The sequence below is a fragment of the Gossypium hirsutum genome, chromosome D06, assembly GCF_007990345.1.
Source record: "Gossypium hirsutum isolate 1008001.06 chromosome D06, Gossypium_hirsutum_v2.1, whole genome shotgun sequence".
NCBI lineage: Eukaryota > Viridiplantae > Streptophyta > Magnoliopsida > Malvales > Malvaceae > Gossypium > Gossypium hirsutum.
Window position 1 is genome coordinate 25,712,534 of NC_053442.1, and position 15,005 is coordinate 25,727,538.

The 15,005-nt window shown below is 33.6% G+C and overlaps 1 protein-coding gene and 1 non-coding gene across 3 annotated transcripts; both read left to right on the top strand.

Moving 5' to 3' along the window:
- Positions 1-783: 783 nt before the first annotated feature.
- Positions 784-8,465, top strand: LOC107901647 (uncharacterized protein slr1919). Of its 2 annotated transcripts, none has more exons than XM_016827722.2 (14): positions 784-1,447; positions 1,771-1,873; positions 1,991-2,237; positions 2,519-2,560; positions 3,557-3,628; positions 3,757-3,892; positions 4,068-4,225; positions 4,418-4,502; positions 4,909-5,111; positions 5,229-5,390; positions 5,903-6,055; positions 6,562-6,822; positions 6,974-7,243; positions 8,102-8,465. In XM_016827722.2, the coding sequence occupies exons 1-14, from the start codon at positions 1,390-1,392 to the stop codon at positions 8,354-8,356; spliced, it is 2,205 nt and encodes a 734-aa protein (XP_016683211.1). In that variant the 5' UTR covers positions 784-1,389; the 3' UTR covers positions 8,357-8,465. The 2 variants fall into 2 exon arrangements, with proteins under 2 accessions (XP_016683211.1, XP_016683212.1); XM_016827723.2 differs by having other exon boundaries at positions 1,185-1,447; positions 5,903-6,052.
- A 6,170-nt stretch (positions 8,466-14,635) lies between these two features.
- On the top strand, positions 14,636-14,742 carry LOC121218824 (small nucleolar RNA R71). Its single transcript, XR_005915301.1, has one exon. It is a non-coding gene; the product is annotated as a small nucleolar RNA R71 (small nucleolar RNA).
- The last annotated feature ends 263 nt before the right edge of the window (positions 14,743-15,005 follow it).

Sequence of the window (15,005 nt, forward strand, 5' to 3'; positions counted from 1 at the left end):
TTTACAAGTATGGGCAAGTTTAGGTAAAATTTTAAACTCATATTTTAGGTCGAACTAGACTTGAATAAATATAAAGTGTGTTAATGTTATACTTAAACTCGACTTAAACCTAATCTAGCTTTGCTCATGAATACCTCTAATTATGAGGGTTTCTTTTCCAAAATTACTGTTGATTTGAATACAAATTCGTGCTAAGCTCATTGCATATCAAATTACTTTGTGTTAGACTCTTTTTGAATTCGAGTCATTACAAATTATGTGAGCTCATTCAGATTGTCGATTCTTTTTATGGTTAAATTGGATTTGATTGAACTGAAGTTCAATTGGATCGGATTGAAATTTGAAGTTGGAGGCTAGAGTGGAGGTGTCTAATATCTATCAACTATATAAAAGGAAGGTCCAAAGATGACATGTCGGATGCTTTTCTTTTCCCTTCTTTTCTTTTTTACATTTTAGAAATATTGTTAACTTTTATTCTTAATTCTTCTATTATGTTTAGTTTTGAGATTTAATCTCTATGCTTTAATTTCTAACATAATTGGGTATTTATATTCTTATAATGTTATTAATTAGTCCAAATAGTTAATATTGTAAACTTTTTGATTAAAATATTACATAGTTATACACAATTTAAATGCCTTGAGAACTTTTCGAGACTAACATGTGGCTTTTTTCTTTTAAGTTTGTGCTGCTTTTTTTTTCTTTTTTCTTTATTTTACTTTTTACATTATAAGACAGATGATCAAATTTCAAATTTGGCCTTTAGGTTGAAATTTGAGATGTAATCAATATATTTTAGTTTTGACATAATTTGATCAATCTTCTTTTATAATATCATTAGTAAATCTAAATAGTTAATATTTTTAATTATTGATATAAAAAAATTATTTTATCATGACAAGTTTGAATGAGTATTTTTTTTAAACCTTAATTAATATTTTCAACTTTATTTCTATTATTATATAACTACCAAATAAACTATTTTAATTTCAAAAACTTATACCAAAAGATTTAATAAATTTTTTTAATGATGATAATAATTAGATGCAAATTTTTAAAATTTTAAATTTGAAAAATTAAATATTTTAACTTTTAAATATAGAAAATATTTAGGTACGTAGAGAATAGTTTAACATTCAAATTTTTTCTCTATTTAACAAATAATACGTATAAGGCGGTTGGCGGTTGGTTAATGGTAGCTGCTTCATGTAGACATATAACGTGGCAACATTTCTACAATCGGAAGAAAAAAATATAGAAAAAGTTTCGTAACCTGGTCCCAATCACAAGCTTCGTTCAAAGACGCATTTTCACAAACAAGTTGTGAGCACGACTCAAATCTTAGGTAGGTGCTCGACTTCTTTCGCTTTCCTTTGTACCGTTCGCTCAATGAGGAATGTCTTCGCTACTCTCAACCGTCATCGCCGTCTCACATTGCTCTCCACTGGTATCATTCTTCCTTTCTATTAGTCTTTCCTTTTCCGTCCCCGCTTATTATTCTATCAACATTAATATCAATTGTTCTTTGATTTCCTATTGCTGCACTGTGCTTAATTTTCTTCGATGCTAGTATTATCCTGATAATTTAAGTTTTAGGATTGTGAAGCACTTTTATAGCACCGAGTTGGGCATTTCTGGAACTTCCCGGAAGTAATATTTTGTTGGTCATATTTGTTTTACCTTCGGTTGTTCATTTAGTAATGTTCTTACGACCTTGAGTATATGTGGATGTTACTTTTTATATTAGTTGATTACTTATACTGCTTGCAGCTGTAAACCATAATAGACATGTTGGAACTATGCTGCGTTATTCTGTTTCTCCGGAAGTTCAGATGGATACCAGGCATCGATTATACTTGTTGCAACAACATCTGTAAGTGCATTCATATTTACCACTAAATTTTGCTGCTTGGAATTGGGTTATGTAATAAATTGGTCTGGTGAATGTGGAGTGTCTCTAACATTTGTTTTTTTTACCTTTTTTGTGCAGGTTTTCAACAGGTTTTGCCAGTGTGCACGGTGAGAGGCCTTCTGCAGAGTATGCTAAGCTGAGGAAAGAATCATTGGAAAGTGAATTTGGGCATACTGTTGGGACGCACAGCTCAACAAGTGTTTCTGCTGTATACCGATTTGGCCCATTTCTGGCTTTGTATAGAGCAGCTATCATTTCATTTCATGTATTGAAGTTGACCATTTGGCAATTCTTTTTTCGAGACATAAAAGAGCGTGCTGTGAAGGTATTATATGAATTTTATTCTTAAACATGTTCTGTTTAATAACTTGAATTGGTTCTATTATTCTTGCATGCTATATTCATCCAATATGAGAGCAGAGTAAAACATCGAAACCTTAGCATAATCTGGCTGACTTTGTACTAGAAGTTTGCTTGCTTTCGTGTTGCAATTTCATGTTATTTGGCCAATGGTTTTGCTGAAACTATCATAATTTCCTATTTCCTCTTTTTTTTTTCTTTTTTTTTGGTTACAACAAGCTTATTGTATTTTTTACATTCTTTCAGTTTCGTGAGATGTTAATCCGCTTGGGTCCTTTCTATGTTAAGGTAAGTTCCTTTATCTTTGCTTTATCGTACTCTTTATTTATTCCGAACTGTTCCATTAAGTTTCTTATTGGGCTTTGTTTATTCTAGTTTCCCTTTACCAGAGTTTTACAGAAAGTTAAATTCTATTATTAGTCCCTGTACTTTGTGAAAGTTCTGGATTTAGTCCCTATACTTTAATATGGTCATTTTCAATCCTTTTCAAATTTTAAAATTTAACTCATCACCAAACGGTAACTGTTAAATTCATTAAGTTCTACTATTTCCAAAATTTGATGCATCAAACATGGTATCATATGTGAATGTCATATCAGCTTGTTATTTCCACATATTATGCATTAAAAATTCAGTTAATGGTTAACGATTGTCATTTGCATCAAGGCTAAAATTTCAAAATTCGAAAACTATAGAATTTGATCCAATTGGAGAATATGGACTAAATCTACTATTATATGCATAGTACTGGACTATTAATTAAATTTAACCAAACAGTTTGAACTGCTATTGATTGGGTCAGGACTAAATTTTCAAAATTCAAAAAGTACATGGACTAAAATTGACCAATTCAAAAAGTGCAAGGACTATAATTAATCAAATTAAAGTACAGGGACTAAATCCACAACTTTTGCAAAGTACAAGGACTAATAGCAGAATTTAATCATTACAAAATTTTGCAAACTTTACTGTTCTGTTCTGCTTTTCGTTTAATTGGAACCAATGTGTGGAGATCTATTATGGGTCTGAAATTCAAGTATTGATGTTAACTTTTGATAAGGAGTTTGAAGACTTGATGGTTGCTCATTGACGTAGGCTATAGACATGCAAGCTTATATTTGTTTTATTGTTTGCTTTTGTATCAAACAAACCTTTTGCGTTTAATTTCTAGAGATAAAAGCAAGTAGAAAAATAAAATAAAATAAAATGTCTTAACCCATTTATTTCTCTTAATCCTCCTGGACAAAACTTATAACTTTGGTCTACTTTTATTTGGGTATGCAGCTTGGACAGGCTTTGAGCACAAGAGCAGATATATTGCCACCTGTCTATTGCCAAGAGCTTGCTAAGTTACAGGTATACAGCCCCTTTCCTCAACCATACGTATACAGCTATGGGTTAAATTGTTGAGATTTATGAATTATTCATGTTTATCTTTGTCCATTTGTTTTCTTTCTGATTTGCACCTTTTCTATTAATGCCAGGATCAAATTCCCCCATTCCCGACTCGTATTGCAAAAAAATCTATTGAAATGGAATTGGGTATTCCAATTTCTGAAATTTTTGCTGATATTAGCCCAGAGCCTATTGCAGCAGCATCTTTAGGACAAGTGTATAAAGGTCAGACCACCATTTCTGTGAAAGGAAAACAATATATAATTCCTTTTTTGCTCCTTTCTGTATCATTGTCTCATGTTACAGACATTCCAACTTTTGATATATTATCTGTTGAAGATCTATATTTATGAGAATATATGAAGCTAAATGTTTGCTTTCATGGCTTTAAGTATTGCAGCTCGCCTTCATTCTGGAGAACTTGTAGCTGTTAAAGTACAGAGGCCTGGTATGTCACTAATGTTGACCCTTGATGCATTGTTATTCCATATGATTGGTGGCCAAATAAAGCGATTTGCAAAAGCTCGCAAAGATCTTTTAGTAGCTGTGAATGAAATGGTGAGTCTTCCTCGAGTGTTTAGATATCCAATCATGTTATATACTCGTCTATTATCAGTTATTATGCATGCATTGTAAATAGTATACTCAGATTTTGATCTTTGCAACAGTATGTGCATTTCTACCATCATCTTTTCATTGATGAGATTGTACATGCTTATGGACCTCTTCAGGTCTCTCTTCAATGAACAGGTAAGGCACATGTTTGATGAAATCGATTATGTACTGGAGGCTAGAAATGCTGAACGGTTTGCCTCTCTTTATGGTGGCTGGCCTGGTAAGTGTTTTATAATTGCTTATGACATATTAACTAATTTAAAGGTTAACAACTATATGGGACTTATTCAATTGTTTTGGCCTCTTGAAGAGTAGAAATACCAAAGGGGTTAACTTGTGCCCTGTTACATGACCTAGCATCATTTTGTTGTGTCATTTTCTTGCCTATTATAGTATTCTGAGGATCTTAACTTTAATCTTGGACTGCTTCGTGTTAAAAGAAAGAAAAACTTATAGGAGGGTGGTTTATAGTTGAAAAGAAGTAAATGTTATGATTTCCTTCTTCCATGCTTCAAAATGTTACCACTGCATGTTGTTGTATTTGATGCTGTTAACCTTTTGGTGAGCCTTGCCCTTGTGATTTATGAATGGTTATTCATATTAGTGCAATTTCCTTGCGAGTACAGGTGATGGCCATACTTCTAATCATAATGCCAAAGGTGTGAATACCATCAAAAATAAAAATGCAAAGGGAATTAAAGTGCCAAAAATATATTGGAACCTGACCCGAAAAACTGTGCTTACTATGGAGTGGGTAGATGGAATTAAGCTCACAGATGAAGCTGCCCTGAAAAAGGCATATCTTAATCGAAGGGAACTGATTGACCAGGTAATCTAATTAAGTGTTCTGTTTGAGCTCTTGGCTATGTCAGCCATTACATTTGCAGCTCATATATGGTCTAACTGTGTTCAGTTCGGTCTTATACTCCTTTTGATGGTTTGTTAGGGAGTGTATTGCTCTTTGAGACAAATGCTTGAGGTGGGGTTTTTCCATGCTGACCCACATCCAGGAAACCTGCTTGCTACTAGCTGTGGATCCCTTGCATATTTTGACTTTGGGATGATGGGGGATATTCCTCGCCATTACCGTGTAGGACTTATTCAAGTGGTAAGAGCTGTTCTATTGATAATTATACCAGGCTACTGCTTTATATTACGTTATCCATGCTCATGACAGATCTTCTACGCATTATGTTAGTATTCAAAATATGTTAGTTCTGGATGCAATAATGTTACATGAACCATTGAATATCAAAGAGACAACTAGTGCATAAGCTTGAATAAAGCTAAATAATATTTCAAAACTGAAATCTCATCTTTTCCTTCTAACCCTTGAGCAGAGAACATTTTGTTATTGCAGATGTCTCAACTCTGCAATGGGTTATTTTTCCCATATAAGAATGGAGAAAAATAATGGAATGAATAAAGTAATAGTTATCTTAGAAAATTTACAGTTACCTATTAACCCCAAGCTCTAAATTCTCTTGGCCTGGTTACTATTACATGCATATGTCATGTCCTCCTTTTATGCTTTTTTTTTTTTTTTTGTATGATGATACTGAGCTTTGATTGTTATTCCCTGAGGTTGTTCCTGTGTTCCTAAGTTCTTGCTTTTTTCAGCTTGTGCACTTTGTTAATCATGACTCTCTGGGATTGGCAAATGATTATCTTTCTTTGGGATTTATTCCTGAAGGAGCTGATATACAATCTGTGGCAGATGCATTGCAGACATCTTTTGGGGATGGGACTCGACAATCTAAAGATTTCCAGGTTGTTGCTTGAAGTCCTTTACCTTATTTTCAGATTTTCCATTTGCAGTTTAAGTTCACCTATTTCTCTCCCTAATTTTTTCAAAGTACCTACAGGCATAATAAGCACTTCGAAATGCCATCTCTGTTGCTAGTTAGTAGTTCTACAAGTTTGTCCTTCAAAATGGTTCTTGATATTTGTTTGACTTAATGATGGGAAATTCATAGTTACGGGGAGAGATTCATGTTAAAGATTGTGCTGTTCCTTGAGCATGGTTACCCGCATTGCATAAATATAGCAAGTATCCAGTTCAGTTGAACTGTCTTATGATGAAAAATAAACTATAGTTTCTAAATTCACCAATTTGGGTTGCAGAGTGAGATTCATTCGAGGTTTGTTCTCTTTGATATCTGCATGTGTTTGCATGCTTTTATATAAGTCGTCATGATAAGTTCTTTTGAGACTTAGTTTTTTGTTTTTTTTATGGTTACTCGTCTCTGCAATGACTTTCCCATTGCTTTGTATTTCAGGGTATAATGAACCAGTTATATGATGTCATGTACGATTTTAACTTCTCTCTTCCCCCAGACTATGCTCTAGTGGTGAGAGCTCTTGGTTCACTAGAAGGAACAGCAAAAGCACTTGATCCCGATTTCAAAGTCGTTGAAAGTGCATATCCTTTTGTGATTGGGAGGCTGTTGGCCGATCCCAGTCCTGACATGAGAAAAATCTTAAGGGAGCTTCTTATTCGTAACAATGGATCCATTAGGTGGAACCGCCTGGAGCGCTTGGTAGGTCCTCTCTCTTTGTTATTACATTTGCAGACCAATCCACTTTGACAACGAAATTGTTATCTGCTAGCAACAAATAAAGACAATTGTCTGTTCTAATTAAACTAAATTGCTTCATTCCCTTAAATGAGTGTGGTTCATCTTGTATCAGGTAGCTGCAATATCTGAACAGGCTTCTGAGGAACCTCCTGAATCTGAAGAAAATGATTCACCTCTGTCGGGATGGAAGTCATTCGATATGCATGCTGTTGTTGATGCCACAGAAGATCTTCTGCTTTTCATTCTATCTGAAAAGGGTCTAATGGTGCGCGTTTTCCTCCTTCGGGATATAATTCGAGCAGCAGATATCTTTCTGCATGATGAAGTCTTTGGTTGCAGGCTAGAAGCTGAAAGTAAAGCAAGGAGAACTTCAGAATTTGAGGTCTGTAATGTCTTTCATTATTATTCTCACAAACTGGAAGTAGCTTAATTTAACTTTAAGGTTAATTGCATGAGAAGTCTCTAAAATATAGCTCGCGGTTCTTAAAATTCAAAACATATTATTGAACCCTCAGAGTATCAACATTGTACAATCAGGTCAGTTTGGGCGTTCACTGATCAAATTTTAAATGTGTATACTTATTACATGGACAGCTTGCATTTTAGATTTGGAATGTTAAAAAGGACATTGTTTTTAAAATTTAGGGAAGTTTTGTTTTAACACCTCAGTTGTCCGTGTAATAGTTACAAACGTACTAGTTTTAAATATGTTCTAGCTTATGGCTAAGCTGACCAGAGGACGTTAATGATGTGATACTCATCCTTTGAGGATTCAGTTACAATGTTTTGAAATTTAGAGATTAATTTAAAAATCTAGATCCAATTTGAGGACGTTTAGTATAATCAATCTTTTTCACTTTATCATAAACTTGCTTTAGGCTGTAACTGAGCCTAGCTGACCTGAATAGTGAAAAGTTTGAATTTAAGCTCCACTTGAAATTTGAGGTTAGATATTCGGTTCGAGCCTAGTTGAACATCAATTTTTAAGTTTGAGTTTAATTAAATTCACTTATTAATTTTTATACTTAGCTTTGATTAAAGCTTTCGTACTTTTTTTCTATATATTTTCATAATGCAAAAAATATATCAAATTGAAAAGCTCGAATTCGATTCTAGCTCAGCTCGAGAATTTTTTAAATTGCATTTGACTCGAATAAGTTTCATTAAATCTGCCTAGATGTGGTTTGGAAGGATTATTTTATTGTGTATTTTGTTATATAGTATGGTTTTGATATTGCAGGATGGTGCGATTATGAGTAGGGTAGTTAATGGATTCGGGTTACTTACTCGAGCAGTAAAGTCGGCCCCTGAGATTTGGACGGCGATGTTGATGCGCATTGTGTTGAAGCCACAAACCCTTGGCTTTTCTGTAGATATCATATCGGCCGTGTGCAACCACGTCAGCAACAAATTCCCAGAGTCCTTTTGGGTTTGTATGTCCAGACTGATTCACGAGTTGTCAAAAACCCATGCACCTGACACTCGTATGAGATAATAACAACTTGTATTTACAAAGTGTGTTTATGTTGGAAACTTAGTCTAATGGATTTTAAATTTGATTTAATCTATGAATTCAAAATGAAAATTAAGAGATTCCAATTTAATTTGAACCATCTAAATTCATTTTGAAATGTTAAAAATTTAAATAATGGATTTTAAATTATTTAAATTTAAATGACTTCAACTCAAAACAATTAAAAATAATGAACTGATTTGTGCTTATTTTAAAATGGTAAGAATAAAAAAAATAATAAGAATTCTAACTTTGGAAATGATTTTTATATAATATAAAGCTAACTCCCAAGTTGGGAATAATAGTTTCTCTCTCTCTATATATATATCTAATATATTTTTCAACTCTTTTTTATGCCATGTAAAGTAAAAATATAAAATTATCAATTTAGTTTATTTCTTTTGAACCCCATTTAAATTTTTTAGAAAAGAAGTTATAACAATCATTCCAAATCACTTAATTCTTTCTTAGATTAAATCTAAATAAATTAGTTTTATTTTCCTTCTTAATGTTTATTATCATTATAAAAGTAAATTAATATCATTACACTTGAATATCCAATTCTAAGTACTTCAATGTCAACGTTTACTTATTATTTTAACTTTAATTTAACCTTTCATTTAAATATTTTTAAAGAAGATAAATAATATAATTTTGAGGAAAAGCATAATGTAGATATATTTATTATATATCTTTATTGCCAATCCCAAATAGAGTAAACTGGATTAATCTAAACCTTTTAGATTTATTTAAAATAAATAGGTATGTTGTTAAATTCCTTCATTATGAATTAATTGCATTTTAAATATTATACTGTTTTTTAGGCTATAAATCTTCTTTTAATTTTATTTTTTCGGCTTGTAATTGTATATTTGATTTTATCTCAAGAATAAAACATGGATTAGAGCTCATAAATTATCTAAATATGGTTGTTTGTAAATTATCTAAAGATTATTAGTGTTAATTTGGTTCGTTTGATACTTCTTTTTGGAGGCTATGATTTTCTTTTCTTTTTTTTAAATTAATTTATGGTGGCTTTAATTGGTTTTAGAAGTTGCATTTTTTATTTATAATATAAGTGATTTTTTGATTGAAAATTATTTGATGTTGTGATTTTATTTAAAATTGTTTTTGATTTAAAAGTTTTATTTTGTTTTAGAAGTTATAGTTACAATTTCATGTAATAAATAAACTTTATATCTATTTTCATTGTATTTATGTAATACCCCATATCTGATTTGATCATCGGGTCCAAGCTATAGGATGTCATATTCGTTATCGGAGCAACTATGATCAATTACATTCAATTCATACTATTCTACATTTAATTACAAGGAATACATGCATATGATAAAATATGATATGATTTTATATTATATTATATTATATTATATTATATTATATTATATTATATTATATTATATTATATTATATACAATCATTTTTGGGCCTTACGCAAGCTTACGAAAATTCTACTACTAACCCAAGGTCAAACTAGGACCAAATCAAAAAAGATTTTAAAATCTTGGGTTAGACATCGCGACTTTAGGGGTTCCTCGTCACAATGCAACATACTGACTAAGCTCATTGCAACGTTGAGAGCATATCATCGCGACTTAACTCTCTATTTCTAAAAGGTCCAATTTGGTACCACCCTACAAATACATAAACAACCAATTCTCATTTCCACGCCACATTTCCAACCAAATGTACATCCCTAACAAGTTCAATTATAAATAAAACTACTTTATTCATAATTGGACAAATATCATACATCTATTTGCATTATTACCATTCAATATAGATGCTAATTTCATGGCACAACCATCCACAACATTTAGCATGTGTACATACTCAAATAAACCTTACCATAACAACATTTTTAAGCAATTCAAACCTTATGACACACATAGTTCTATGATTCAACCATTTGACCAATTCCAAAATATCAATTCTAGCTTCAACTATGGACATGATCACAAATTTTACCAAAACCGACTCAATCTAGGCACATGCCATATATTTAACAAAACAAAACTATACAAACTTTGTTGAGTCGAGGATTGCTTCTTGAATGCTAGAACTACTTCTTGTAATCTCGAAGATCACCTATACTTGCGCATAGAGAAAATAAACCGTACGTTGAACGGTAAAACTCAATGGTATTTCCATGATTCAAGTCATTATAATACAAGTTTAAAACAGGGCATACAATCAATTTTAGTGCAATTCATAGTCAAGCCCATGCAATTTATCACAGTTCCCATACATAGTCCACAGCAACTAAGATGTATTTGTTCCCATACGAAGAAGGAAACGGGCCTAAGAAGTCAATGCCCCATACGTCGAATAATTCAATCTCCAAAATATTTTTTAAGGGCGTCTCATTCCTCCTTGATATATTACCAGTCCTTTGGCATTTATCACAGTTCTTCACATAATCATAAGTATCTTTAAATAGTGTAGGCCAAAAGAAACCTACTTGCAAAATCTTTGCTGCAGTACGTGAACCACCAAAGTGTCCCCCAGTTGGAGATGAATGGCAATTATACAATATCTCAGCAATCTCACTTTCAGCTACACACTTTAGGGTTATATTATCTGCACACTGTTTAAACAAAAACAAATCCTCCCAAAGATAATACCGACTATTATGAAGGAATTTCTTCCTTTTTTGGTATGTCATTTCTCAAGGAATTATTCCACATGCAAGATAATTGGCAAAATCAGCAAACCAAGGTGTTTCATGAATTCAACTCACCTCAAATAAGTGCTCATCTGGGAAATTCTCGTTGGTAAGCACACGTGATCGAGTTATCTCATCTTGCTCTAACCTCGATAGATGATCAACTACTTGATTTTCAACACCTTTTCTATCTTGGATCTCAAGGTCAAATTCTTGGAGTAAAAGTATCTAACGAATTAGCCTCGGTTCATATCTTTCTTCGTGAGCAAGTATTTAATGGCCGCATGGTCAGTAAATATTGTAACCTTGGTACCTATAAGATATGAGCGGAATTTTTCAAAAGCAAAAATTATAGCAAACAATTCCTTTTCAGTTATCGTATAATTGAGTTGGGCTCCCGTCAAGGTTCTACTTGCATAGTAAATGGGTGAAACACTTTATTTCTTCTTTGGCCTATCATAGTTCCAACGGCATAGTCACTTACATCGTACATCAACTCAAAAGGTGAGTTCCAATCAAGTGTGACGATTATTGGGGCTGAGATTAATCGTTTTTTCAGCTCTTCAAAAGCTTCTAAACATGCTTTGTTGAAATCGAACACTGTATCTTTCTCTAACAACAAACACAGCGGCTTAGAAATTTTCGAGAAATCCTTGATAAACCTTCAGTAAAAATCGGCATGGCCTAAGAAACTTTTGACCCTTTCACATTAATTGGGGTCGGTAATCTTTCAATTACATCCACCTCTTCTTTGTCGACTTCAATTCCTTTCTTTAAAATTCTATGGCGTAAGACAATCCATTCCTTAACCATAAAATGGCATTTCTCCCAGTTAAGGACAAGATTCGTCTCTTCGCATCTCTTCAGTACCTTAGCCAAATTACTCAAATAGATATCATAAGTGTTACCAAAAATAGAAAAATTATCCATGAATAACTCAAAAAAATTTTCGACCATATCAGTAAATATTACCATCATGCATCGTTGAAAAGTTACAGGTGCATTGCATAAACCAAAAGGCATTCGCCTAAAAGCAAACATACCGTACAGACAAGTAAAGGTTGTTTTATGTTGGTCCTCTGGGGCTACAATTATTTGGTTATATCCCGAATAGCCATCTAAAAAATAATAGAATTCAACACCTACTAGTCGATCTAACATCTGATCCATAAAAGGTAACGGAAACTGATCCTTTCGAGTGGCTTTGTTCAACTTTCTGTAATCAATACAGATTCTCTAACTGGTAACAGTTCTCATTGGAATTAACTCATTACGCTCATTTTCAACAATCGTGATTCCACCTTTCTTCGACACATACTGCACCGGACTTACCCACAAACTATCTGAAATAGGATAGATGATTCCTGCATCTAACCATTTGATCACTTCCTTTGTCACAACTTCTTTCATAATAGGATTGAGCCTCCTTTGCCCATCAATTCAAGCTCTTTCACCTTCTTCAAAAATGATTTTATGCATGCAAAAAGAAGGGCTTATACCTTGAATATCAACTATGGTCCAACCAATTGCTTTCTTAAATTTCTTTAGAACAGCAATTAGTTGTTCCTCCTGATCTTTTGTTAATTCTGCTGAAACAATCACAGGCAAAGTAAAACAGTCACCTAAATAAACGTATTTCAAATGGGAAGGAAGTACCTTTAGTTTTAGTTTAAGTGGCTCTTCAATTGACAACTTGGGTTGCACAAATTCTCTGACTTCTAACTCTAACGGTTCAAACCGTGTGGATTGAATAAAATTTTTTGGATTGGCTTCCATCAAAGCCATGTTTTCTTCACCTTCTTCATCCTCTAAAGGGTCAAACTCTAAGGCTTTCTCCAATGGATCTTCCTCAAAATTGTTTTCCATAGAAACCAAGGTTTCTATCTCTTCCATAACTGAACACTCCTCTGCCAGATCAGGAAATTCATCGCTTTAAGAATGTTAAAGGTTACCTGGTCACCTTTAACTCGCATGGTAAGTTTGCCTTTCTGCACATCAATTAACGTTCTTCATGTGGCTAAGAAAGGTCTCCTAAGGATGATCGGCACTTCCTTGTCTGCTTCAAAATCTAAGACAATAAAATCAGCAGGAAAAATAAATTTATCGACTCTTACCAAAATATCCTCGATCTTTCCTTCGGGATATGTTAAAGATTGATCCGCTAGCTGAAGCGTCATAGTTGTAAGTCTCACTTCACCTATCCCTAACATCTTGAAAATGGACTTAGGCATCAAGTTGATACTCGCTCCTAAGTCACACAAAGCTTTACCACAGTAAAAACCAATGTTACAGGGTATAGTAAAGCTTCCTAGGTCTTTCAATATCAGTGGCAGTTTGTTCTGCAGGAATGCACTACACTCCTTTGTCAAGGAAACAGTCTCATACTCACTCAGTCATTTCTTCTTAGACAATATATCCTTCATAAACTTCACATAATTCGGTATTTGTTCTAAAGCCTCCACCAACGGAATATTGATGTGTAACTGCTTCAGAACATCCAAAAACTTCTTAAATTGTAGCTCTTGTCTCTGCTTGTGTTACTTCAATCTTTGCGGATATGGAGGTGATGGAACTTTCGGTTGAACCAAACAACTTTTCTGAGTAGGTAAATCTGCATCCAAATAAGATATTAAATATCTGAATTCACTAAGCCAGGGTTTACCTTGTCGGACTTTACAGATTCTGATTCATTTGGTGTAGGAACTTCAACATCTGGTTGACTTCCCTCCTTTTTAACATGCTCATCTTCGACATCAATCAATCGGGGTTCCAAGTCTTACCACTTCGCAATGCCACTACCTTAATATGTTCTTTACCTAAATTCTTTGGATTCTCAATGTTGCTCAGCAAGGTTCCTTGCGGTCTATTACAAAGCTCCGTAGCCAACTGACTCATTTGGTTTTCCAAATTTTTTAGTGTTACTGCTTGGCTTTGGATCAAAGCGTCATTCTTTGCCATGTACGCTTTCAACAAGTTCTCCAAACTACTTGATGCCTCAACTTGAGGTTGTTTTGGAGCTTGCTGACTAAACCCTTAAGATTGGTTGGGTCTTTGCTATAATAAGTTATTGTTTGGTCCATTTCCTTTGTTGCTCCAAGAAAAGTTAGGATGATTACGCCATGAAAGATTGTAAAACTTGGACTGGGGTCCTTGTCCACTCCTATTTTGATATTGGTTCCCCATATAGTACACTGACTTAGGATTTGATGGACAATTCTAAAAAAAATTGACTTTCCCCATAGTACACACAAGAAACTACTTCAAACGGACTTGGTGGCTGAGCTACAAAATTATTAGTACTATTAGCAGTTAACTTTTTTAACATAGAGGAAATAGATGATATCTGAGCTGATAACGATGTGAAGGAGTCAACTTCATGAACCCTGACTACACATCTTCCTGAAGCTGTTCGATTTGTTTGTCATTGATAGTTATTACTCGCGATCCTCTCGATGATCTCATAAGCCTCATTATAAGACTTAGATAAAATTGTACCATTCACGAAAGCATCTACCATCAATCTTGCATGTGCATTGAGACAATTATAGAATGTCTCCAATTGGATACAGTGAGGAATCCCATGATGAGGACACTTACGAAGTAACTCATTGAATCACTCCCAAGCCTCATAAAAAGACTCGTTATCCAATTTTTGGAAAGTTGTGATCTCATTCCTCAACTTAGCATTTTTGCTAGGTAGGAAATACTTACCCGAAAATCTCTCGCCTAATTCTTGCCATATAGATATGAAACTTGGTGGCAATGAATTGAGTCATGCTCGTGCTTGATCTCACAACGAGTACGGAAACAACTTCAACCTCAGTGCGTCTTCAGTCACACCGGCTATCTTGAATGAATCACTCACCTCCATAAACAATCGAAGGTGGAGATATCGATCTTCCGTGGGCATACCACTAAATTGGCCCACTATTTCTAGCATTTGAA

Coding starts and splice junctions, on each gene's coding strand:
- LOC107901647 (XM_016827722.2), top strand. CDS start 1,390: ATGAGGAATGTCTTCGCTACTCTCAACCGTCATCGCCGTCTCACATTG. Junction 2,561..3,556: donor TGGGTCCTTTCTATGTTAAG/GTAAGTTCCTTT, acceptor TTGGGTATGCAG/CTTGGACAGGCTTTGAGCAC. Junction 5,112..5,228: donor GAAGGGAACTGATTGACCAG/GTAATCTAATTA, acceptor ATGGTTTGTTAG/GGAGTGTATTGCTCTTTGAG.